We start from the raw sequence: 25,456 nt of genomic DNA, 5'->3' as shown, positions 1-25,456 counted from the left end.
TGATGGATCTGGGCAAAGTCAATCGAAAACCTCTGGACAGGATTCACCCTTCTAGATGCCACTGAGAACACTCACGGTTCACGGGAGGAGGGCAAAGTCTCAGCAGGTACCAGATTCGGGAAGAAGGTGATTCCGACCCTCACTGGTGACTCCGAGGGGTTCGAGCCGTCAGTGGGGCAGCCACTGCAGGCGTGGTGGAAACAGCAGGAGAACCAGAGTCAGACGTGGGGCCTGAAGGTGGGACTGAATTGCTGCAGTCTCAGGATAACAGCTGAACGGATGAGGCGCTGCTTCTTACGGATGAGCAAAGAAAGTGGTTTCTTGAGCTGGAACCTGCTCCTGGGGAAGATGCTGAGAACACTGTTGCTATGACAACACAGGATCAGACTATGACATTAACTTAGGTGACAGAGCAGCTGCAGGCTCTGGAGGACGACGCCCATGCTGAAGTAAGTTCGATTGTGGGTGAAGAGCTGTCAAACGGCATCCCATGCTACGGAGAAAACTGTCGTGAAAGGAAGAGTCAGTCGATGTGGCGACTTCACTGTTGCCTTATCTTAAGAAACTGCCGCAGCCGCCCCCACCCGCAGCGACCTCCCCCCACCCCGATCCGTCAGCACCGTCATCCGGGACAGACCCTGCACCCGCAACAAGGCCACGACTTGCTAAAGGCTCAGATGATCACTGGCATTTTTTAGCAATAAAGCATTGTTAATTAAGGTGTGTATGTTGTTTTTTGTAGACACAATGCTACTGCACACTTATTAGAACACAGGATAGCGTAAGCAACCTTTGTATGTACAGGGAAACCAAAAAATTACTGTGACTCTATTTATTGCAACATTTGCCTCATTGTGGCCGTGTGGACCTGAACCCACGGTACCTCTCGGGCCTGCCTCGATTTACGCCACTTCGTACGTATTTTGCACACCAGACACAGATGCTAAGCACTGACGACAAAAGGCAACAGGAATATTTCTATACATTCTACATATTTTGAAGCAATATACGAACGATTAATTTTCGCTAGGTTCACTTTATGCATTTTGCTTAAACCGAAGTCAGGATCTGGCCCTCGTTCCTGGCTTTTCCCCGTGTGAACTGCCAACCAGGAAAGCGCCTGCTTCGTCTGCTGTCAGCTGAGGGCGGCCATGCGGCTGAGCCTCGGGTGTGCCGGCATTCACCGCGCCTCTGCAGAGCTGCAGCTCCAGCCAAGAGGGGGCTGTGGTCCCTCAGGGCCGGCCCCCCCTGCCTTACCTGTGCACCCCAGAGCCGACAGAGGAGGGGCTCCCGGCCCAGGTGCAGACCGCGCTGGTTCCCTGGCCACGCCCAGGAGCCCTGACAGGTGCGCACAGCTGGGGTGCTGCTCTCGGGCGGGGCCGGCCCGGCAGGCGCAGCTGCAGGTAGAGCCCTCGCCCGTGTTTCTGCCGACGTCGGGTCGACTGGCCCACGTGCGGCTGCTCTGCCCGGACAGGGCCTCCCCCGGAACAGCTCGCTCCACCTTGAAGGACTCGAGACCACGTGGCCTAGAAATCTATTCTGTCACACGAGAAATGTCAACATTGCATTTGCCACTCTGAAAACAGAAGAGCTGTTGGAGTTTCTCCACCCAATTCTTACATGTCCGTGGCAGGCGGTGCCCGGCGTGTGACCTCGCGTGAGCAAAGTTCACCACGGAAGCGTGGTCAGGTCGGGAGCATTCGGGCACATCCTCTAGCGATTTGGCAATTTTAACAACTTAATGTTTAATTTTTACCTAATATTACGTTTTCTTGTGAGAATTATATAAACAGGGATGATGATTTCCAGGCTACACAGATGCCAAGTCCTTCCCGGTTTCCTTCAGATGTGGCAACCCCTCCGCCACCCACCCAAAGCCCTGGGGGACCAGACGTCCGCACAGGCAGTGACCCGCTTCCGGCCACACATGGCACGGATCCGTGGTGGGAACGGTGGCTTTCCGAACCCACCCACCCCCGGATCTGTGCTCTTGCTTCTGGGACCCGTGGGCGGGGCGGCCGGCGCCACCCGCTCCTCCCCACGGGGCCGCGTCTCTGCCCACCCACAGGACTCCAGGGGGCCGGGGTGGCCGCGAGAGGTTTCTCCCAGGAGCTCAACTTCCACCTGCCCGAGATTAAAAAAACAAAACAAAACTCAGTCCAGGTGAAGCATCCTGGCTACTTGGAAACAGGCAGACCACTTGGAACCTTTTTCATATACAATCTTTAGTGCCCAGTACGGCTCTTGGGCTTCTTCCCAGGGAGCCCCCCTTTCTTCCTCACGCTCCGACCTCCCCTGGAGAACAAGTTTTAGCTTCATTGATCAGTTTAAGCTAAAAGAAAATAAGCCGATCTCCTTTTGAAAATGTGGCCCATTTATTTGAACGACAGGCATCGTTACACAGTGCAAACATTTCTTTGGTAAAGTATGAATATCATGATCGTAGAAAAGGCATCTGGCTGTCGGCAGCAGTTAGAAGGGTGAATAAACATGTGCATTTGGCTTCGTGTGACAGCAGGCCCCCCCCCCCCCCCCCCCGCCACCGCGGCTGCCGAGGAGCCTTCACTCCGGCGCGGCCACCGTGCTGGGTGACACACACATCAAACCGGTGACTCTGCAGACGGTTCAGTTCGAGTCACAGGATTTCTTTGCAAGTCACAGCTGCCTCCCGCCCTTCAGCTCGGGGAGCGCGTCCCTGGACACCCGCCCCGGCCACCTGTGTGGCAACGTGTGCTCCTCAGCAGCGCGGTGACCCTGTGTCTCCAAGGCACTTACGGGACAGAAAACACTCCCAGAATATAGAACCCGCTGCCGTCTGCACACCTGAGCGACTCAGGTGACCACCAGCTTTCACACAAACATGGACATTCGCTGTTTTACAGAAATCTCTCCCCAGATTTGACCACTACACTTGGCTTGGCGTTTCGAAAGAAGCCCGTGCGCCGCGGAACGCCAGCCGTGTTCATCTGCCAGTTAGTAACATGAAGATGCGCGTCTAGACAACCATTCTTACACATCAGGCCCCACGAAGCCCTGGGAAGAGTCTCGTGGCTGGACGGCCGGCCACACCCCCGCAGACAGGGGTCTCCAGTGGGAGGGGCCGGGGGTCTCTGCCCGTGGGAAGGACACTCGTGCCAACAGGTCGTGTGCGAACCACACCAGACACGGCCCGTGCCCACCACGTGGCAGGGACCACACGGAACCTTGTCTCCAGTTGGTCTCAACGCCAAGCCACCAGCTCTGGACGCCTGCCCCCTGGTACTGAAGCCTCCTGTGACCTCAAGTCCTCCCCCTCCGCCACCTGGACCGGGGGCCCGAGGGGGCCGGGCCGCCCCTGTGTCCCCAGCTCAGTGCCTGGCACCTGGCGGGCACCCAGGGCGGGGTGTGTTGGACTGAGCCTCCTGTTCAGGAAGACAGGTCCCCTAACACAGGTCACTCCGTATTCAGGATAAAGTGGAAGGTTTTGGCCAACTGGTTAAAAAGAGGGAGCCATGAGGTATGGCAGCTGCCAGTCGCTGAATTCTGGAAGAGCTTTCGCACAGTGGGGATGGTTTCCGGTCCCATCTAATACCTTATAAATGCGTGAATTTTCATGAAACATCATGCATTTTAAAAATACAAATGAGGTACAGGGATTTGTTTTTTTAAACACACTCACACACCTGAAGTTAGAAAATTCCCGACATTGGAATTCCTCCTGCCCCTGCGGAGAATCAGTTGTTCCCGGAGCCCTGGCCAGGATCGGAGCCTCCGTTACGGGGACAAAGCCAGAGCCGGCTGCCGACCGAGTCGGCACGCGGCTGGGCCCTCGGTGTCGTCAGACACGGGAGGGGAGGATTTCCACATTCGGGTCACAGCTGCGCGGCGCGCACGCAGCTACGCGTGAAAACAAACCTGTCTCTAACTGTGGCTTATCAATGTCACCGTCATGCGTGGAAGTCGCAGGGTCTGCGACTGCTCTGTGCGGGGCGTCCCGCCTACGGAGGGAGCCGTGTCCGCTCTGGGCTCACCCCACCCGCGAGGACACACCTGCAGGCGTCAGGGCCGGTGGCACTGAAATTTAGCGGTACCTGCTTTGTTGAAAAAGAAACGGTGTTGTCAGGTGAAATCAATTTAGGAGCCTAAACGATTTAACTGTGCAATTTAATAGTAGCACCAATTTCTCATCTTAAAAGAATTAAATAAAAACCTGAGAAACCTAACGTGACGTTAGGACGCACGCGCTCTGCCCCTCCCCGGGGTGCCCCGGCCAGCAGCCCCCCACGCCTGTGACAGCACCGGCCGGACGTTGTCGTGAAACGCTTCGGTTCTGGTGTCTCTTTGGTCTGCAGCTCCCGTCTCGGCCCCCGACCGACGGGCCCCCGGCCGCGACGGCTCGGCAGACAGGCCCCGCGGAGCTGGCGGGCTACGGCGTGTCCTCCGCGGCTCTCTGTGAGCAGACCGGGCAGCAGGCTCCTGCGACCCTCACGGGCGCCGGGCAGGCGGCAGGCTGACACGCTTCCACGAAGCAGGTGACCTGCCCATCCTGGCGGGGACAGACGTGCTGTCAGTTCCGGGGTGGCCGTGGGCCGGCACACACCGTGCCTCGCCCTGGTCCCCCCTGCCCTGCAGCGCTCGGACCCTGCGCAGTTTCACCCCCCCTGCGGATTCTGAAAACCCAGGAGGTGCCGGGACACAGGCTGGGCACAGCCTCCCCTGCCCCAGAGCAGGTCAGGGAGGCACCGGAGGGGACACGGCCATCCTCTCCCCTGGCCTGTCCTTCCCAAATCCGCCCAGCCCAGGACACTGTCACGCCCTCTCCCCAAGGGACCCCACACTGGGCCACCGTCCTCGCCGTCCACCTCCCGACATGCTGCCCGGGCTGAGTCCGGGGCGTGACCTGTGCGTGGAGAAGCCACACTCACTCTGCACAAGCACACGGTGCACGCGTCCGTCTTCCACTTGGCGTGGTTGGCGTGCGGCTCGCCGCTGGCGTCCACGCACTCCGTGGCACTGAGCCGAGATTCAAGTTTCTTTATCTGCAGAAAAACACTCACGGTCAGTTCAGAGTCACAGCTCAGCTCCTGCCTTAAAGACGCTCCTTCGTTTGAAACGATGCCTTAAAATACACCACGTTTGAGACGAGTGTTTCTGAGAACTGTGGAATCTCAGGTTTACTTATGGACAGAAGACGGCTGGGCGGAAGCTCTAGGTCGAGCGGGCTGACCGCTGAGCTGTCACGAAGTGCCTTGGAAACAAAGCAGGATTTTGCAGAGTCGTGAGAGCAAGAATCAGTCGGATGACAAAAATATTCTGCACTTACATTTCCAAAGGAACGAGTATGACCGATAAGGCCCAGTATCAGATCTTCCTTGTTTGCCTGGTAACAAAACCACTGGCTTTTACGTGGGAGTGCGGCCCCCGGAGTAGAGACCACCTTCCCAAGTCCAGGTGTCCCCGGTGTGGCCAGGGACCTCACAACGGTAGCAGGAGCCGGACTTGCTCACTGGCAAGTCCTCAGAGAGGGCTCACACCTGTCCTGTGTCTTGCTGGGGGAGCTTGGACAAGGTGACGGTCACTGGGAGTCCCTGGGCAGGAGGTGACCTTAGAAACAGGCCACCCAGGAGAGCAGCTGGTGGCACCCGGGCCCTGAGCCGTGGAGGACCCGGCAGCCTGGACCTGCCACCTGCAGACTCACCTGAGAGAGAGTGAACTCGGACCTCCCTGGGGCCGTCCTTAAGCTGGGTTCTCTGTCCCTGGGAACCGGCAACCAAACCTAAACTAATTGCTACCGAGACCTGGAACGGACGCAGTCAGCGACACGCATGTCTCAGTTCTTCTGACAAACCTCATCAAGCCTGTTCGGCTGCAGGTAAGGCATCTGCTTTGACGAGGGACCATAATGGACATAAATAACTTAAACCTTGAACGTTTCCCTTCAACTAAAACGTCTTCAATCGCAGCCTAAACACACGGCCCCAGCCCACCGAGCCCGGAGCCCCCGGCTGAGCAGCGCCAGGCAGCTCAAAGCCCCCTTGTCCTCCGGCGGTGCGGCTCTGCGGCCGGAGGAAAGCAAACCATCTTTCCCCAGGAGTCACTGGTTAGCAAACCGGATTTAAATTACCAAATCTTAGAACTTTCTACTTGAAACCATGAAGAGGAAGAGGAAGGGTCTCCGAGGCGCCTGGAGCAGGGGGGCCAGGGAGCACCAGCCAGGCCCGTCTGTCCCCCGCCGGGCCGACCAGCGGTGCCGCCTCTGCCCACGTGAGCCTCTGAGGCCGTGGGATGAACAGACACATCTGCAGCTCTCGAGGGGCCCCCCCGCGGTGGGGACGATGACCACGGCTGCACACGGCCTCCTGAGCCGCAGCGGCTGCAGGGTCACGGCGGCCACGCCTCATCTCCCAGCCCCAGCACCGCGCCCGGGCGCCTGCCCGTCCGAGGGTGGAATCAGGAGGTGGGCACGGGCGGGCACCCAGTGCCACTCTTGCCTCTGCTCGGCTGTCCCCAACGCACCCCACAGGCAGTCAGACTGTCCAGGGTGGCCAGCTGGGACGCCGCCCTGACCGACCCCCAGGTTCCCAGGACACCCACAGCCCCCACAGCCCCGAGGGTCCCTCCAGGGCAGCGCGGAGCTGGGTGGGTTCCACGGAAGGGACTGTGAGCAGGGAGCTCCTCTTCTGCAAAACCCCTGCGGCGCTCGGCGAAGAGCCAGCCTGGAAATCCCTGCTGCAGGCGCCAGGGCCTTCCTCACACCCGAGAGCCGACCAGGCGCACGAGGACGGACCGAGACACACCTCCGACCCCCCCTGGCCCGGCGTGAGTCCCCGGCAACTCCCACCCCGAGTTCCTGCCACGTCCTATCTGGTGCCCAGTGGCAGCCCCTCGCCGACGACACCGAGAACCCCCTGCCCAGGTGTCCCCTCGGGGAAACCCGAGGACCACAGCGCCACGTGGCCCGGCCACGGCAAGTTCAAGGGAGGAGCCCGGCGTGCAGATAGGGCCTTCCCGGGGCCCAGCGCCGGCCGCACCTGCAGGCGGGACCTGTGTGGCTGGAGGGAGGGACGCCGGCCGGCCCTCACCTGTCTTCTGAGGTCCGTGATGGTCTTCTGCATTTCCAGGACAAACTCTCTGAAGTCATTCGTCCCTGGTCCCTTCGCGTGCTCGCTGAAGGCGGAGGTGGCGTTGCTGAGATGTGAGCCGTGTTTCCCAGCACTGCCAGAGGGGGAGGGGGCAACATATAACCCCGGCGGGTTACCAGCGGACTCGGTTTCCCCACGTTCAGATCACTGTCTCCTGAGTGGGGCATCCCAGGGGCGGGTGCTCTGAGCAGGATGCCCATCCCCCCGCGTCCCAGGACGTCCCCGCCCTGTGGTCCTGCCCCGGTCCTGCAGCGCAGGCCCCTCCCACACGGTCTCGCCCTTGGAGACGACCGTACCTCAGTGTCTTCCGCGGTCGGGTCTTCCTGGTGGGCTTGTCCTCCTGGTAGCTGAATTCAAGAGACCGTCGGCCTCGGAAATGGTACGAAAAGACATTGAACTGTCCCCGGGTCCTGCAGTCTAACAGGAGAGCACAGAGGGCACGTCAGGGGTTGGCGGCTCTGATCCTGGTTGAAATTAGGGCAACCTGTCACACATGCATTGTATGCACATCCACACACATGTACACACATGCACATGTATATATACCCCTGCTCACAGAAACAGAGAGACAGTCATATGCAGCAAAACGTTAACAACCGGTGTATCCAGGTGAAGTAGGAGTTTTCTGTAGCCTTTCAGTAATTATTGCAACGATCTCAACATTGTGTCTGCGTGCATATGCAAGTGTGTGTGTGTGTGTGTGTGTGTGAGCCTCCTGTGCACATGTGAGCACACATACTCAGGTGTGTGCATATGTGTGTGCGTGTGTGTGTGCGTGTTCTTCCTTACGAATGATTACTCCCACAAAGAAGTTCATAGCTCTGTTCAGAAGAAAAATAAACTGCATTTACCCAGGAGTTGCTTCTCGGGTTTCCTACGTGTCCAGGTATCATGTACGAATTTAAAAACACAGAAATGATTACGAGGCACAACCTGAGGAAGTTTGCTTTAAGTGTCTTTTTTAAAAGTTGAAATGAAAAGTAATAGCAAAGGGCATTTGGTTCTGTCAAACCGCAATTCTCTTTTTTGTTATTTTTCTGCTATATTAATAGCTTAGATAAGGCTATGGGGCCAAAATGGAAACAGGTAAGAGCTTAGCGAGCATCCTCCAAGCTCGTGAGCTCAGGGCCACGCCTGTAGCTTTACGAGGGAAGAAACCAGGTCAGCGGCTGCTTGGAGCAGCCGAGTGTTCCCAGCAGCCGACCCACAGAGAGGTGGCGGCTGGTGACATCGTGATGCTGCAGGGACTGGCTTCAAAGTCTGTCCAAGCACTTGGATTTTCTGAGCAAAAGAACAAAAAACCAGGCTCTACTCCTTCTTAAGCAGCTATAGGGAGCCTGGTAAAGCTATCAGAAAATGGAGTTTTTGGTTTGTTTGTGCGTTTGTTTTAGAGACAGGGTCTGGCTGGCGTGCAGGGCGGGGCCACAGCTCCCTGCAGCCTCGACCTCCTGGCTCCAGCGTCCTTCTGCCCCCGCCACGCCACGCCACGCCACGCCACAGCACACGGCCGGACACAGAGCTTCTGTGTCTGAGAGTAACAACTGGCTCTCCCCAGTGAGTTCAAGAGAACAGATTTCTGCAAACAGAATGAATTTCCTGCCATGCTTGTAGAAAAGCACTCTGAACTTCACAAACCAGTGAAAATATAAAACAAAAACAAAACTGAACAAAAACAGATACAGGTTTTGAACAGAGGGGGTAGTAAGAAAGTAAATGACTTGGAAAATTGGGTATGTAGCAAGCACAATTCTATTTCTTACGTGAACTCTCCTACATAAATGCAGAGTAGAGACAACGAGGAGGAAACAAACTCAGACCACACACCCCCCACAGACACACTCCATCTTGGAAGGAGCCATTAAAAACCAGCTCTATTAGAAACGCAGATTCAAACACTTAGCAAACTAAATAACATCCTGACCAAAACTATTACTTCAGGGAAAATGGGGCGGGACGGAGAACAGCTGGGGTTGCTGAACTTTGTGTGTCTCTTGGAGACCACGGAGCAGCCACGGCCGCCAGCTCCGAGCGCCAGGCGAGTCTCTCCGTCCGGCTTTCCTCCCCCACGGCCCTCGCTACACAACGGTTCTACACGCGCCCTGGCTTCGTCATCTCCTACGGGGCTCTGATCATAGTTTGAATAAAGCCAAAATCACATTCAAATTGCAAAATGGAAGTTGAGGTTAACCGAGAGTGGCATCTGGGAATGCAAAGTGGCAGCGCGGCCACGAGGACGGTGGCCGCGGACAGCGGCTCTGGGGGAAGACCGTCCCGCACACCAGGACACGCCCTGGCTGAGGGGTGGGCGCCAGGGAGCCCCTGCCACGGGCTTCACACCCTAGGGCGAGACCACCTCACACCTGCGGGCACTTGTCACTTCCGCGTGAGACGGTCCCCAAGTCCCGTCTCTGGCCGTGCAAGTTGTCACAGACATTTACAACACTCAGCATGACTTTGAAAGAGCTCTGATGTACTTGGAATGCCTCTCTCATATGCTGGTTCTCAGCCTTTATCTGTGGACGGGATACACAGGCTGACACACTGGCATCTGGACATATGTTAGGTTTTAAAGAGGACGCTTGTAACAGCCTGGTGCGCGTTCCTTTTACACGGTATTTCAGTCGGCAGGAGTATTACCCCGTCACTGCGAATTCCTCTAGGCCGTGACTTATGTATTCACACTCTGGCTCCGCAGCCCACCTCAGCATGGACACACCGTAATTTACAAATCCCCGAGAGCTGAGTGTTTTCCTCCGCGTCTCCGTGTCGAGGACACGGTAGGTGACCCAGCTTGCACGCAGCCCCCGTCCACACCACAGCGGGACGGGGCGCGGGGGGAGGCGGGCCCTGCACGCACCTTCGCAGCAGTCCTGCCACACCCTGAGGTCCACGCGGGGGACCTCGCCGCAGTCGCCGTAGCCGTGGGGGAACTCCGCCACCCGGAACACGTCCCGCTGCACACGCGTGATGTTGTCCGAGTTGTCACACAGGATCCTGGCCAGCGACGTCTGCTTGATCTGGGTCAGCTGGGCGGGAGAGAACACGCCCGGGTTCTCGTACCACAACCTGGATCCCGAAACAGGCAGGGTCAGCGCAGGGCCGGGGGTCAGCGCAGGGCCGGGGGTCCGACATGCGTCTGCAGCCCCCGACAGCGCGGAAGCTGCAGGTTTCACTTCCATTGTCCCCGAGACACGGACTCAGACCCTGCTCACTCAGACACAAGGACAAAAGCAAAGCATCTGGGACAGGAGGGAAGTGCCAGCTCTTCTCACCAGCGACAAAGAGGGCACCTGTCAAAAAAAGCTGTCACGGGAGGCGGCTGTCTGCTGAGTCGGCCGGCACAGGCGGGACCACGCTCCCGCGCACCCGCCGACGCGGTCGGGCTGCTGAGAACGAACTCAAACCCTGCCGGAAGCCCCGTCTCCTCCGACGGCCCCCCGTGGTTTCACTGCGGGGACTGTGGGCCGGTTTCCAGGAGCAGAAATAACTCTCGTGAGAGGAGGGACGTGACAGCGGCTCTGAACTGGGGTGGCTACGCTCTGAGGCTGCGGTGACGGCCACCTGAGGCCGCGGTCCCCAAACACAAGGCTTGAATCTTCCTCATCCTCAGCAAGGACGGCCCCTCCTCCCTGGGGCCCGCACGGGCTGAGTCTGGGAGGGGACCGCGCTCACCTGTCCCCGTCCCGCAGGCGCCGGAACTGCGCGCTCAGCAGGCACATCAGCGTGGGCCCCAGCCGGCTGCCGGGCACCAGGTCTTCCACCATGAGGGCCGGGAACAGGTCGATGTTCAGCGTCGAGCCGTACAGCCTGGAGAGGGACGAGGGAAGGTCACTGTGCCCCGCAGGGCTGCAGTGGCCGGAGCAGCACGGCGAGGGTCACGTTCCAGCGTCCGTCGTCACCGTTTCACGCTATCTGCCCTGTGACCTAACACGGAAACCCACCTCTCCTGCTCCGAGGCATCTGCCCGCTGTACTGAGTACTTTCTGTCAAATGTGCACAAAACACACACATTTATCTATTTACGATGGGAACTGTAGAAATGCCAGGGAAACACACAGAAGCCAATTTAAACCACACCTGTCCTGCTACGCAGGGTCCACCGCACTTCACATCAGCGTCTGCCCTTCAAACCTCCTTTTATAACTGCATGAACAATAAACTATATATAGCTACAGACACATTTTTAGAAGAATAAAAGTTGATTCTGCTAAATATTGAAAAGATATTTGCCATAAAGAAAATATTTGCTAAGCAAAGAAGGCAAAAACTGAGATGTAAATGTTTAAGAAGGAACACTTTCATCATCTTCCAGTTCCTTGGAAACATACGCTTACAAGCAAAGAACCAACAACTTCCACCACAAACCTTTCTTCTCTAAGAATTCTACTAGGCAACCGATGATGTCTTAGTTTCAGCTGCTATTCAAAGCCTAACTAGATTTTTTAAAGCCTGTGTTCTATAATCCTGGCTGCCTTTCCCACAAAGCTCAAGGCAGCGACGTTGGACGCAGCCCCCAGTCCAGACAGACTTTGCTGCTCCATGAACAAGACACACGTGGCTGCGTCCTCAGTGGCCACCCATCCCACAAGCAGAATAAACGCAACTTCACTGAAACCAGCGTTTAGTCTTTCAAAGGACAAATTGTGCCCGTTTTCTTCTAAGTTCAATGCCCTTCACGCTAAACCTCCACTGTAAGACGTCCCCTGGGCAGTGGGCCTTGGTCAGAAGGCACCTAGCGGCATCTGGTCTGTGGCTGGGGACACACACAGTGGGGCCTTTGCCCAGAGGAAGCAGCGCTCCAGCCCGGGCGGCCCCCTCCTCCCGTTCTGCCCGCCTCCCCTCCTGGAGGGACCCGGCGCTGCGGCTGGCGTGGCCACGTTCCTCGGGCACCGTGGGGGGAGAAAGGAGCGTGAAGCCTCCGCTCCAGCCCAGGACCTGTCTCCTTAGAAGGGTGTCACCGCCTGGATGCAGCGAGGTTGGGGACAGCGCCAGGGCCAGCTCAGGCCGCCCCACGCCCTGCACCAGCCCAGCTGCCTTGAGGCACAAAGCTCCCCGGTGCCTGTGGCGTGGGGAACCGCAGGCTCCCCTGAGGTCGGCTGCAAACAGCCCGTCCCCGAGAAGCCCTCCCAGCCCCGCGGGCTCGTGTCTTCGTCTGACTGTTCTCCTGCTCATGTCTCATTTCCTCTGAGTCAGTAATGGGCTGAGACAGGAAAACAAACAACTGAGTGATTCAGTGCGGGCGAGTGAGTTCCAGGTCTTTGCCGGGGTCCACCGGCCACCAGCAGCGCCAGCTGGGACGCTGGCTGCGCCGAGTTGTTTTGAAATAAGTTTGGCAGAAGAGAGAGTGGCCTGGGAACGTCATCTGTGCCAGTCTGCGCAAGAACAACGGAGGATATTTAAGCACATAACAAACAGACGGTTCCCATAAATCCTAATTAAGCAAAACCGTCACCGAAATGGCACCAGTGGAGAACGCGTGCATGTCCTTGTGCCAGTGATTTAATACCAGTATTTAAATGAACACTGGGACATTCTGAACTTGATAGGTCATAGGTTCATCTACCCATAAACGGCAGTAAGTTACAGGTGAAAAGTCATTTCTATTCAGCAGGCACAGGGCGACCCTGACGGGGGACGTCTCCGCTTCAGTGTCCGGTGTTCAGAGCAAATCGGAGAGTCCAGAAAGTGCGGGGAGTGAGTCTTAAAAAGAAATTTTTTTTTTAAAAAGAATTCTTTCAAATGGAAATGAATATGTCTTAAATACACAATGACCTACAGACTTAATTCATAAGTCCAAAGACTATGAAAGACCATAGTGGAAAAATGCCAATGAATAACTATTCTTATTTCCATAAATACTGAAGGCAAATAAATTGGCAGAAGTAACATGAACAAAGAAGTTGTGGGGCGAAGGACAGATGTGACCACTAGAAAAAGGGGGGCCGTTGAACATCGACACTTTGGAGAGCTTTCAACATCTACCTGGTGACCGGACCGTGGTGACCTGGTGACCGGGAAGGGACTGGCCGTGGGTCAGGGAGCCTGAGCCCGACGCAGACCTGGGCCCTGGGTGCCCTGTGGCCCCCGCTGCACCTGTGAACCTTCGCCATTGGCTGCCCAGGCAGTGCCAGGTGCCACCAGGGCGGCCAGTGAGATCTGCCCCCCGAACATGTCACAGCTGCAGCCCAGAGGCCTGCGTTCGGGTGACACGGTGAGTGGGAAGAGGCTACAACGCGCCAGACCGTAGGGCTGGTGACCCTGGGGTGTCTGCCATGGCCGAGCTCCGCCCAGCCCTGTGCTCCTGAGGGGACAGCAGGACCCTCCTCCCGGCAGCCCCGCCCGGCTCAGGCCTGGCGTCTCCCTGTGGCACTTCTCTCTCCGGTCACCCCAGCCAGAGAGACACAGCCCACCTCTGCGCTGAAACCTACTGCAGCTGGGCAGGGCCTCCCTCTGGGACAGGGCGCCAGGCCGGGGGAGGAGGCCGCAGCCCGCCCAAGCTGGGCCTTCATCCACCTGTTCATGGAGCCTCTTTCCGACATGCACAGCTCAACACGGAGACAAGCACCAACGCACACCCACGACGCGGGTCTACGCGAGCCACGCACACACGCTCACCTTTTCAGCTTCTCCCGGATCTCAGGGTTTTTGATCTCATTTTTCAGGTCCTCGAAGGTGTGCGCGGCCGACAGGTTGCAGTAGACCCTGTAGTCGTGGTAGGGTGGGATGCCGTGGTCCCGGCCACGCTGGATGTTGATGGCGGCCAGGTCCAGCGCCACCGTGTGCGCCATGGAGAAGAGCCGCTCCGTGAGCTCCGTGTTCAGCAGCTGGGAGGGCACCCGCATCTTCCCCGCCACCCCGAACAGCCCCCGCAGCAGCGGGTCGATGCCGCCCTCGTTCACGATGCGGAAGGGGGAGAAGAAGGCTTTGTGGAGGGGGAGGGGGCCTTGAGCGACGGGCTGGAAGTTCTCGTCCAGCCGGTGCAGCACGGGGTTGACCAGCGTGTGGCCGAACCGGAAGGCCGCGGTGGCGAAGGCGTTGAAGATGCCGGCGTTGACGCCCGGGTCGTAGCCGCGGTACTCGCCCAGCATCTTCATGCCCGCCTCGCCCAGGACCTTGGGCAGCCAGTGCTGGTAGGTGATGTGCTGCATCTCCGCGCCCACGATCTTGCGCGTCTCGTAGTAGATGGTGTCGCCGTCCCAGTGCGGGTTCAGCGCCAGCAGCTCCGCGGCGATGCGGTTGTGCTCCCGGAACCACAGCGTGTGCATGCTGGTCAGCCCCAGCTGCTCGTTGGCGCGGTGGTCCCCGGCCAGGAAGCAGGGGATGGGGCTCTCGTTCTCATCCCGCATGCACTCGGTGGGCGGCCCCGCCGCGAAGGGGAGCAGCGGCTTCCCCGACCGCTGCACGATGCCCTGCCGCAGCAGGCCGCGGTGGCTGGCCAGGTCGCGGATGCCCCGCGCCTCGTGGTCCGTGCTCCCGTACACGTTGGACGCGTCGATGTAGGACGTGAGCTGGTTGATCTGCTCCCGCGGGTACACGGAGTTCATGAGCAGCGAGGTCATGCCGCTGCCGCACACGGGGCTGGAGCGCACGAAGAACATGCAGCGCGCCCCGCTGCGGGCGCGGGGGTCGTTGGGGGGGATCATGACGGAGAAGCAGGGGGGGTCGCTGCTGCACGCGGAGCTGCAGTGCTGCCCGTCGGAGAAGCGCGCCTGGCTCAGCGCCACCACCGTGGAGTCCAGGTCGTGGTCCAGGAACTGGCCCCACTGCATCAGCATGTGCGTGAACTGCTCGTCCGGCGTGATGGTCTCCGCGCCGATCAGGGTGGTGGACACCAGGCGGGGCGCGGGGAGCGCGTGCCCGTGGTACAGCCGGTGGGGGTTGACGCCCCGGGGCGTGTTGAAGCCGTTCTCGTACACGGCCTTCAGCAGGCGCTCGAAGGCGGTGAGCGAGGCGCCCCACATGGGGTGCTGGAGGTTGTTGCAGGTGCCGTCGTGCGTCCGGTACTTCTGGTGGAAGCACATGTCCGAGCAGTTGTTCACGCGCCGGTGGGCAGTGCAGCCCGACAGGTTGGCGATGAGGTGCAGGTACTGCGGGGACACCAGGTCGTTGTAGTGGTAACCTGCAGCGGGCAGAGCAGGGGACCTGACCCACCGGGCACGCCCGCCCACGCCCCGCAGCGCACTCTCCCTGCTGGGGACCGGGCGGGCTGTGTGGGGGGACCCGCGGGGGCCTAACCAGCCCCCGGGGTCTCATGTCCCCGGATTTTCCTGTCAGACCCCAGGTGAGGGCTACGGGACGTGTGAGCTCAGGAGGACCCTGGTTTGAGCACACAATCTCCCAGTGCCTGGGCGCAGTGGACAGGAAGTGCCAACCCCTCCCGCAGGGCAGCGCGGCGGGGGCGGGGCGGGCACTGACTTGTCCCGTTGAGGTCGACCATCAGGCCGTGCTGCACGTGCTCCTGGATGAGCTGCAACGTCCGCTCGAATATCTCCCCTGCCCGCGCCTGCTCCACCGTGTACGGGTCCCTCGGGTACCGGAACAAGGCCAGCAAGTCGTTTGGAGAGCGGGGACGGCTGGCGGCAGTGTGGGGAGAGAAGAGGGAGAAAGAAAGGAATTACTGAGGATAAAATCACCAGTATCCAAAAATGTAATTATTGCTACTAATGTTTCCATAGCTACGTGCTACAAGCTGATGTACTATACCTTACTCATCCCACGTAGGAGGCAACAAAACAAAACAAACAAACAAAAACCAGAAGACACTAAAAACAAAGCATTAATTCAGTCAACACAGAGAATCACAGATCTGCATTTCAGTGAGGTGCAGAGAAGCTGCTTTGGCGTTGGCAACGCGCACAGATACACTTGCGGCCTTTGAGATACTTTGTTTCTGCCCAATCATTTAGTAACAAGCGAAAACAATGAGTTGAAATTTTGTAATACTGCTTTGGTTGCGAATCATGGTTCAGATTCTGTTAGAAAAGCATGTGTCCTTCTGTCACCTCAGCCCCCAGGAAAGTGAGACATTAAGTTTTTGTCATCAGATGAAGCAGGTCAAAGTCAGTGGCTAGGACCACACCCCTCAGGCTCCCCGACCACGCCCAGCAACCTGGTCAGCGCCACGTTCACGTCCCCACAATACCTGTCAAACAGGTGTGTTCGGGTGGAGTTGATGGCTCTGTCAACAGTGGCAATCGCTTCCACAATGGACGTGGCTACAAACGGGTCCCCGTTTCGACTGACATCAGGAACTAGGAGACAGGAAATGCACGTTACCAGGAAAACTACTCCACAAGTTCTCATAAAGCAACGTCTGGACACTGCATCACTTAGACGTCGGATAAACTTTCCTGCAAATGTTATTTCTAAATTATTTTACCACAAATTCTATTAGAAGTTGTTCTCAAACAGTATGGAAATTACAGATGTTCTGGTATTTGAAATCATGTGGTCTGGTCCCTAGTAAACAGCATGAGGCATGGAAGTTCTCACACCACCTTGACAGCACGTGGGACGGCTGCGCCCACCCGGGGTGCCGCCCGGTGGATGGAGATGTCAGCGGAGTCGCTTCAATCCCGGCAGATTCTGCGTCTTCCCACCCCGGCCACGCCCACTCTGAACCTGCCCCTCCTCAAACGTGGCCTCCGGGACCCCAGGACGGGTCCCACTGCCAGGAGCACATCCGCACGGGGGCTGCCACCTCCTCACACCACACACACACACTCTATACACCACACACACTACACACCACACACACTACACACCACACACACACACTATACACCACACACACTCTATACACCACACACACACACTATACACCACACACTATATACCACACACCACACACACACACTCTATACACCACACACACTACACACCACATACACTATACACACACTATACACCACACACACACATACACACATTATACATCACACACACACACACACACACACACACACGCACGCAGACACCACGCAGAGAAGCCTGGTCTCTGATGCTCCCAGCCCCCGACACTGGAGCCGGGGCCACGGGCAGGGCCGGCGCAGGCGGAGCCTCTGCGGTGGCGGCCAGAGCGCGGGTCTTACCGTTCACGCCGAGCACCACGCTCACCGAGGCCGACCCGATGGTGTTCCGGGCCACGCATTCGTAGCGGCCGGCATCCGCGGTGCCCACGTCGTTGATGGTGAGGAATCCTTCGGGGCTGATGTGAAACTTCCCGCTCTCTGTCACCTGAACCCCGTCCTGCAGCGACACAGAGGAGAGGTGACAGCGGGAGGAAGACCACGGACCACGGAGGCCGCTGTTTTTCCCGGTGCGTGTGCGGGGAGGGTCAGGACCTCGCGAGTGGGGGCGTCAGCGGCTGCGCTCAGACCCCCCAGGCCTGGAGACAGAAGGAGACGCGATCGACTCTCCCAGTGCAGCCCAGAGGGACACACTCTCCGGGCACCTCGCTCCCTGCCGAGGACAGAGCCCGGCGCAGAGGATGGACCCCCGATCACAGTGGAGGAGACAGCGGCTCCCCTGCACTGTGTGCCCCAGAGAGACGGCACCTGGGCCACGCCTGAGAGGGCGGCCCCCAAGCTGAGACACAAAGGATGATCTGGAGGCAGACACGGAAGGACAGGCCACGTCCCAGACGTGCTGGGCGGGGGGCAGCAGAGGATGGAGTTTCGGACTCTCCTTCCGCGGGGACCTGCGCGGCCGGCCCTGGGCTCCCAGGTGGCGGGTCACGGGCAACTGTTGCCCAGATATTCATAGTGGGCTCATTAAACAGCAAAGAAAAACAAACTAGCCCCTTCTTTTCGCTGATTACGAGACCTAAACAAGGGTTTTTCTTTGCTGTTGTCACTGAAAAGAACAAAAGCACAGAATGCTCGAAGTTTTCATTCTTTTTATGTTTTTAGAGAAAGGGTCTCGCTTTGTCTCCAGGCTTAGAGTACAGTGGTGTGATCATAGCTCACAGCAGCCTCTAACTCCTGGGCTCAAGTGATCCTCCTGCTTCAGCCTCCCAAGTAGCCGGGACCACAGGCATGCGCCACCACGCCTGGCTAATCGTTCTGCTTTTAGTAGAGACGGGGTCTCGCTCTTGCTCAGGCCAGTCTCAAACTCCTGGGCTCAAGTGATCCTCCTGCCTCAGCCTCCCAAGTAGCCGGGACCACAGGCATGAGCCACCACGCCTGGCTAATCGTTCTGCTTTTAGTAGAGACGGAGTCTCGCTCTTGCTCAGGCCGGTCTCAAACTCCTGGCCTCAAGTGATCCTCCTGCCTCGGTCTCCCAGAGTCCTGGGATTACAGGCATGAACCACCATGCCTGGCCAATTTTTGTTTTGTTTTGGTTTGGTTTCTTTGAGACAGCATTGCTCTGTCACCCAGGCTGGAGTGCAGTGGCATCATCACAGCTCACTGCAGCCTCCAACTCCTGGGCTCAAGTGATCCTCCTGCCTCAGCCTCCCGAGGAGCTGGGACTACAGGTGCACACCACCACACCTGGCTAATTTTTCTGTTTTTAGTACAGATGGGGTCTCACTCTTGCTCAGGCTGGTCTCAAACTCCTGGGCTCAAGCCATCCTCCTGCCTCAGCCTCCCGAGTAGCTGGGACTACAGGCATGCACCACATGTCCGGCTAATTTTTTTTCTATATATTTTTAGTTGTCCAGCTAATTTCTTTCTATTTTAGTGCAGATGGGGTCTCATTCTTGCTCCTGCTGGTCTCAAACTTCTGGCCTCAGGTGATCCTCCCGCCTTGGCCTCCCAGAATGCTGGGATCACACATTTTGCTCTCATTAGTAAGGACGCCCCATGTTGTTCTGCACTCCAGGCTCGACATTTCAACACCCTTCCCCCGCTCTCGGGAGGCTGCGGAGCACAGGGCGGCGGTGGTGGGGTCTGCACACGCCCCGCAGCAGGGCCGGCCAGGGCTCCTACCTTGTTCCAGGTGATGGCTGGCTCAGGCTCGCCCTGGGAGCTGCAGGGCAGCTGCACGTTGGTGCCCACCTCCACCGTGATGTCACTGGGAACGCTGGCGAACACCGGGGTGACTGGAAGGCAAATGCGCAGAATCCGGGAAATGAGTGATTTATACCAAAAGGCTTCCAAAGAGTAGGCCCCTGCCCCCATCAGGCAGCCCCGGGCCCCCAGCTCAGGGTCCAGGGTGGTCCTTTTACTGCCTCCTAGTGGCACCTGCATTGGGCAGGGAGCCACGAGGGCTTGAGAAGAGACCTGCCCATCTGCCCACGGCAAACTAGGACCCACTCAGAGACGGACAGCACCAGGCCCTCGACACCACCACTGCTGCTTCCTCCCACCACGCCCCACACGAGGGTCGGGCAGGCCCGTGGCTCGCTGAGGACACCACGGCCTCCCGAGACAGCTGCGTGCCAGAGGAAGGAAATGCCACCAGGGAGGTGCGTTCTCGTCTGAAACTGGGGGCGTGGCCTACTGCAGAGGGTCTGGGCCGGGCGGCCTTTCAGGAGTCCTGACCCTCCGCGCTCCCGCTCAGCGGGTGGGCAGCATCCGGCCAGGTCAGGGACAGACAGGGCCGGCCACCAACAGTCCACCCACAAGCCCAGGAGCCCCAGGCAGTCTCGCGGCATCCTCCACGGGGGAGCTCGGGACAAGCGGCCTCGGGCCCCCCCCCCCCCCACGCCAGGCTCAGGGCACAGCGGCCTGTGCTGCCTCCACTGTGGGGGTGCTCCGCGTTCGCGCCCTGCACTTGCAGGGGTTCCCGGGTCCTCCCACCCTGGCACCACAGGAGCACGACGAGGAGCTGGGGTCTTCCAAGCGGGGGAACAGGCAAACGGGACGTCCCCGAAAGGACAAACAAGGCCCAGGCTGGCAGCTGAGAGGGCAGCAGGAGAGGCCCGGGGACAGCGTCTGGGTCCCTGCATGGGCAGGCACCTTGGTGGGACCTCACGCCCCCCCCAATAACTGCCCTGGATGGGGAGCCAGGAGCCCTTTCCTGAGCGACCATCAGTTATGAAGGAAAAAGATCTGACGGAGCCTCATCTGAATCCAAAACCATCCCTGGAAAACGAACAGACTTTCCCCAGCTCGCGGGACAGAGCCTGAACGAGCAACACGCAGACCCGGGGCTGCCAGCACGACGACAGTCCGTAAAACACAGAGCGAGGAGTCAACGCTTTAAACCCACAGTCGAGTCCACGTCAGCTGCGGAAAACCCGCTTCCCGACCCGGAGCGCACCTCTGGGCTGCACGGTCAGGTGGGCCACGACCTTCTGCGAGCCGATGATGTTGACAGCCTGGCACTCGTACTGGCCCTGGTCGTGCAGGGCGACGCCGGAGATTCTGAGTGTCCCCGAGGACAGGACCAGGTGGCGCCGGTCCACGGAGAGCTGGCTCCCTGCAAGGGACATGCACCCGTCACACTGAGCCCTCCCAGTTGGGAGGACGTCACAGAAGCTGGTCTTTGCCTGGACAGCATTAGGGACCTGTCTGTCCTGCTGGACACAGGCTGGGGGACCAAACTGTCCCTGCCTTCCAGTGGCCCAAACAAAAGGGCTACGAGGGGCAGAGATGGAGAGAAAAGTGCCACATTGGAGCCAGGCACTCCAGTGTCTGCAGGTGTCACCTGCCGGGAGAGCTGGGAAGAGGACGCAGGGGCTGCGTTACTGAAAAGTCAGCCGAGGTCCTGGCACGTGACTCCTGGGGACAAACCCTCCCACCCCAGGCTGTACCTGCCTGAGCACAGCAGAGCCTGGGTGCGCGGCAGGGCTCACACCTCCACCAGGGACATCAGGAGCCCTGGACGGGGCCCCAGGGGGATGGGGGCGGCCCTTTGGCTCAAGCCCTGGAGGTCGGCCTAGAACCTTTCGGCGGGCTCAGCACCTGCCCTCACCCCAAACTCCCCACACAGGCTGGGCCCTCTCAGCTAACGTGCCCAGCATTCTACCTGCTGGAAAAGTGGGCCAGGATCCCCTCCCAAGAACCAAAGTGAGAAGAAAAGTTGTTATCTGTTTGAATATGTTCCCTGACTGCTTCTGGAAAATTCTATCCCACCCGCTACCAAGTTTTGTCACAGATGCTAACTGCAGGCAGACGTGCAGACGCAGAGGCAGGTGCGAGGGAGCTGCAGGTGGGCACCGAGTCCCTGCAGTGACGACAGAGCTCAGTGTTCCTGCCCAAGTGATGTCCTTGCATCCATCACCTGCGAGTGATGTCCTTGCGTGGACCAGGGAGCCAGGGGAGAGGTGTGGACGCCGCCGCCCCCAGTGCCTGGGCTGTGCGGGTTCAGCCACAGCCGGGCCCTGCCTTGGGGGCAGGGAAAGGGCCCGCGAGCCCGGACGCGCCTCACCTCCCTTGGTCCAGGCGATGACGGGCTGCGGGTTGCCCGTGGCCTCGCACTGGAAGTCGACTGTCTGACCCTCGATGACAGCTCTGTCCTGGGGCGTCACGGTGAACTCAGGAAGAGCTTCCGAGGAAAAACATTTGAAACAGGACATTTAAAAAGCAGCAGGTGTGAAAGTGTCCACAGAAAGTGACCCGCTGGGACAGGAGGCTGGACTAGGGGTGCGACGTCCTCGAGGAGGAGGACTGTGAAGACGCTTGGGAGAAACTGCGAGGGACCCAGGAAGAGGATCAAGGACAGGTGCGTTGTTGGTGTGGCCGCCCCTCTGATCACGCTGCCAGCTTCCCAGGGCACAGCGGTGACGTCACGTTTCAGGCCGCAGGAGTGAGGATGACTTAAAACCATCATCTCATTCCTCGACCTGAACATCTGCAGATGGTTAAAAACTGCCAGCTGGTGCCATCGCCCAGAGCAATGGGAGTTATCGCTGGGATAGAAAAGCACACGTGGAACACGCACATCCAGTGTGATTCCACTTCTGTCGTCACCACCGCACAGAGCAGGGAAACCGCGCAATGCGGCTGCTGCGCGGTGGCACCTGCAGGGACCGGGCAGCTGGATTCACAGCCACCTGTCAGGGAGGCGGGGACGGGTGGAGATGAGCGGGGACGGGATTTCTGTCTGCTGTGCACGTCTGTCTTGTTCCCCAACGCACATGCACGTTACAATGAAGCCACGTGGACGTCAGGGCAGGGGGTGCAGAACTACAGATCTTCCCAGGGCCCCACTCCAACACCGACCCTGGGGGAGCGTCCACAGCTGTCCTCAAGGTGTGTGGATTAACTGCGGCACACCTGCACGCACTCACACATGTACTCACGCACTCACACGCACGCACACACACACATTCACGCATGTACTCACACATGCACTCACACACATGTACTCACACATGCACTCACACACGCACTCACACGTATGTACTCACACACGCACTCATACACACACATGCACTCACACGCATGTACTCACACACATGCACTCACACACGCACTCTCACACACGCACTCATACACACACATGCACTCACACACACTCGCACTTGTACATGCACACACATATGCACTCCCACACATGTGCACACACATGCTCACTCATGCACAGACACTGCTATGGGCCAGGTGCTGGAGGCGTGTGGTCAGCGCAGCCACACGCCAGGTGTCCTCCTGAGGTTTCTGTTCCAAAACCAACCCACGGCCGACTGTACGTCAGCATCCAGTGGTGCCGAGGGCCACGGGTCAGTTCAGTGGGCCGAGCGGACAGGACAGAGGCTGCCGAGAGCCTCACGCAGCAGACGCCGGCCAGGGGGACCAGGGAGGACGGAGCCAAACCACGTGGCCCCAGTGCTGCGGCGGACGCTTACCCTGCACGATGATGAAGGCGGTGGCGTGCACGCTCTCCACGCTGTTGGACGCAAAGCATGTGTACTCCCCGCTGTCGCCCTGGACGACGTTTTGTATATAAAGGCCGCCAGAGGGGGTGATGTTCACGCGTGGGTCCACTGGCAAGGGGCTCCCGTCCCCTCGCGTCCACGAGATCCGCGGTGGCGGGTGCCCCGTGGCGCTGCACTCCAGGGTGACGCTCTCCCCGACCAGCACCTCCGTGTTCTGTGGCTGGATTACAAAAGTGGGTCGAGCTGTCACAATCAAACAAAAATCCTCAATTAATTTCTCCCAGTTTGACACAGTTTTTGCTTGATTTTATCTACGTTCAGGCTACTCATTCTATTTCGACCTCCAAAATGCGCAACACTACCAACATTTAATGGCATTCTTTCTTGTTTTTTTTTTTTTTTTAAAAAGTGCACACGTGGGAGGCCGAGGCGGGTGGATCACTCAAGGTCAGGAGTTCGAGACCAGCCTGAGCAAGAGCGAGACCCCATCTCTACTAAAAATAGAAAGAAATTATATGGACAACTAAAAATATATATAGAAAAATTAGCCGGGCATAGTGGCGCATGCCTGTAGTCCCAGCTACTCGGGAGGCTGAGGCAGGAGGATCGCTTGAGCCCAGGAGTTTGAGGTTGCTGTGAGCTAGGCTGACGCCACGGCACTCACTCTAGCCTGGGCAACAAAGTGAGACTCTGTCTCAAAAAAAAAAAAAATAAAAAAAAAAAAATAAAAAGTGCACACGATAAAAACGGCTCAAAGCCTCAGGCCAAACAAAACGCAGGCACCGGTGGGCAGGCAGCTCGAGTGGTGAGAGCTGGTTCCTTTCATTAAACACGTGCCGGACTCCAGAGATCCTTACTTTAGTTCATACTACACACATCATGCCAATCTTGTTAATAAGCTTCCCTAGTTCTCACTGGCGAAAAATATTGTTTGTAAAGTGTATTTAGAACATATAAAATTTAATTTCACTCGCAAAAAGAGAAATGCAGAATAAAACTACACTGAGATAACATATTTCAGCTCTAAATCTAGGGCAAAAATCCACTCACTGGCGTGTTTCATGGGTGACTTCGTGGGGACAGAACCCTCACGTGTCAGCTCGGCCCCCACTTGGGGAGATGCAGCCGTGGGCACCAAGACTAAAGATCTGCACACGCTTCACCCAGATTACCCTGCTAGGAATTTCACCCATAGATATTTTGCAAGCATGTAAAATGACATGGGTACAAAGAAATTTGTATTGGTTTCGCTTTTGTCATGTTATGTCTTTGAGCCAACAATCCTTATCCAACATTTTGGAGTCCTAAAAGCTCCCCAAATTGGAATTTTTTTGTAACCTGCTTGCTTTCAAAATTGGATCTTTGCAGCACGAGGCTACCTGGAGTCCCCTGATCCCAGGCACTGGACCTCTCCTTGCCGGGGGACGCTGGTGCCCTGATTACAGGCGCCGGTGGGGACTCCGCAGACACACAGTCGTCACGGGGATTACGCGTCACGTCACTGTCTACAAACTTTCCCAAGTTTCTGAACTACAGACAACATCTCACCCAAAGGCTTTAGAATAAAGGGTATGGACCCGTGATGGCTACGGGTTTGGGAAAACCCCAAACGTACTGCCAAGGGGAACTTGTTACATACTATAAACTGTGGTACGTCTGGACAACGGAGTTCTATGCAGCTAGGAAAACTCATGTCCTGAAGTGAAAGACTGGAAATATTCTAAGACGTGGCACGTAAGAAACCCCCCTGCGGGCCCGGGCCTGTGTCTCCGTGGGAGGATGGAGAGACTGGGTGTTCCGGGGCTGGGCATGGAGGAGGAGTCAGGTGGGGGGCAGAGGAAGTCAGAGGGACACCGTCCGCCCTCTTGCATTTGTTAACATTTGGGCTACACTGATCAGGTGTCTACGCAACCATAAACTATAACAATCCAGAAATAACACTTAGTACTGGTGTTTCTACCGGAATGGCAAAGTGGAAGCCAAAGCTACGCACGGGGTGAGAAAAACACCAAGGTCGTCTGCAGAACTTTGCAACTTAAATTTGGCTTTAAGGAGCCTCAGAGACACACAAGAGAAGGGAAAGGCCAGGGAGGGGGGTCAAACAGGGCAGCCGGGTCCCCAAAGTGCCCTCAGTGAGAGAAGGAACCGGAAAGAAAGTCACACCTGCCTACCCCGCCGAGGGGATTGCCACACAGAGGGAGAGACAAACCTCAGTTAAACCTAACACGGACTACACTCACACGGTTTGCGGCCCGATCCCCTGCAGCAGGCAGTGGGAAAGTCACCCACAGGGAGCTACGATGACACAGAAAGAGCCAAGGACGTGAGAGCCACATGGACCACGTGGACCACACTGAAGGGAGGAGGCAGCAGCAACAGGCTAAAACCAGAACCCAGCACACAGCTAAGGGGGTGATTGCATGTTGGAGGTTAATGTCATAACAACTTAGACTCTGGCAATGTGAGAACACACTTAAATTTTCTAGGATAACCCCTAGAAGAATGGAAGTAGAGCACGTAATTTCCAAACTAGGAGTTGGAAGTGAAAGATGAAAATAATCACTTCAGAATA

The 25,456-nt window shown here is 57.7% G+C and overlaps 1 protein-coding gene across 1 annotated transcript in view; it reads right to left on the bottom strand.

The window, feature by feature from the left end:
• Positions 1–3,849: 3,849 nt before the first annotated feature.
• PXDN (peroxidasin) overlaps positions 3,850–25,456 on the bottom strand; it is a 78,074-nt gene continuing 56,467 nt past the window's right edge. The window contains exons 10-23 of the mRNA XM_069495276.1: positions 22,855–23,127; positions 21,438–21,554; positions 20,328–20,486; positions 19,052–19,164; positions 17,213–17,369; positions 16,264–16,372; positions 15,537–15,694; positions 13,737–15,240; positions 10,794–10,928; positions 9,979–10,187; positions 7,418–7,538; positions 7,062–7,194; positions 4,905–5,018; positions 3,850–4,525 (exon numbers count right to left, since the gene is read on the bottom strand). Of these exons, the coding sequence (XP_069351377.1) occupies positions 4,406–4,525; positions 4,905–5,018; positions 7,062–7,194; positions 7,418–7,538; positions 9,979–10,187; positions 10,794–10,928; positions 13,737–15,240; positions 15,537–15,694; positions 16,264–16,372; positions 17,213–17,369; positions 19,052–19,164; positions 20,328–20,486; positions 21,438–21,554; positions 22,855–23,127 (3,422 nt within the window). The 3' untranslated portion in view covers positions 3,850–4,405. The remainder of the gene's footprint in view (positions 4,526–4,904; positions 5,019–7,061; positions 7,195–7,417; positions 7,539–9,978; positions 10,188–10,793; positions 10,929–13,736; positions 15,241–15,536; positions 15,695–16,263; positions 16,373–17,212; positions 17,370–19,051; positions 19,165–20,327; positions 20,487–21,437; positions 21,555–22,854; positions 23,128–25,456) is intronic.

Source organism: Eulemur rufifrons, chromosome 19, assembly GCF_041146395.1.
Source record: "Eulemur rufifrons isolate Redbay chromosome 19, OSU_ERuf_1, whole genome shotgun sequence".
In the NCBI taxonomy this organism is placed as follows: domain Eukaryota; kingdom Metazoa; phylum Chordata; class Mammalia; order Primates; family Lemuridae; genus Eulemur; species Eulemur rufifrons.
Note: the sequence above shows the minus strand (reverse complement) of the source record. Positions and strands in the feature narration are given on the sequence as shown.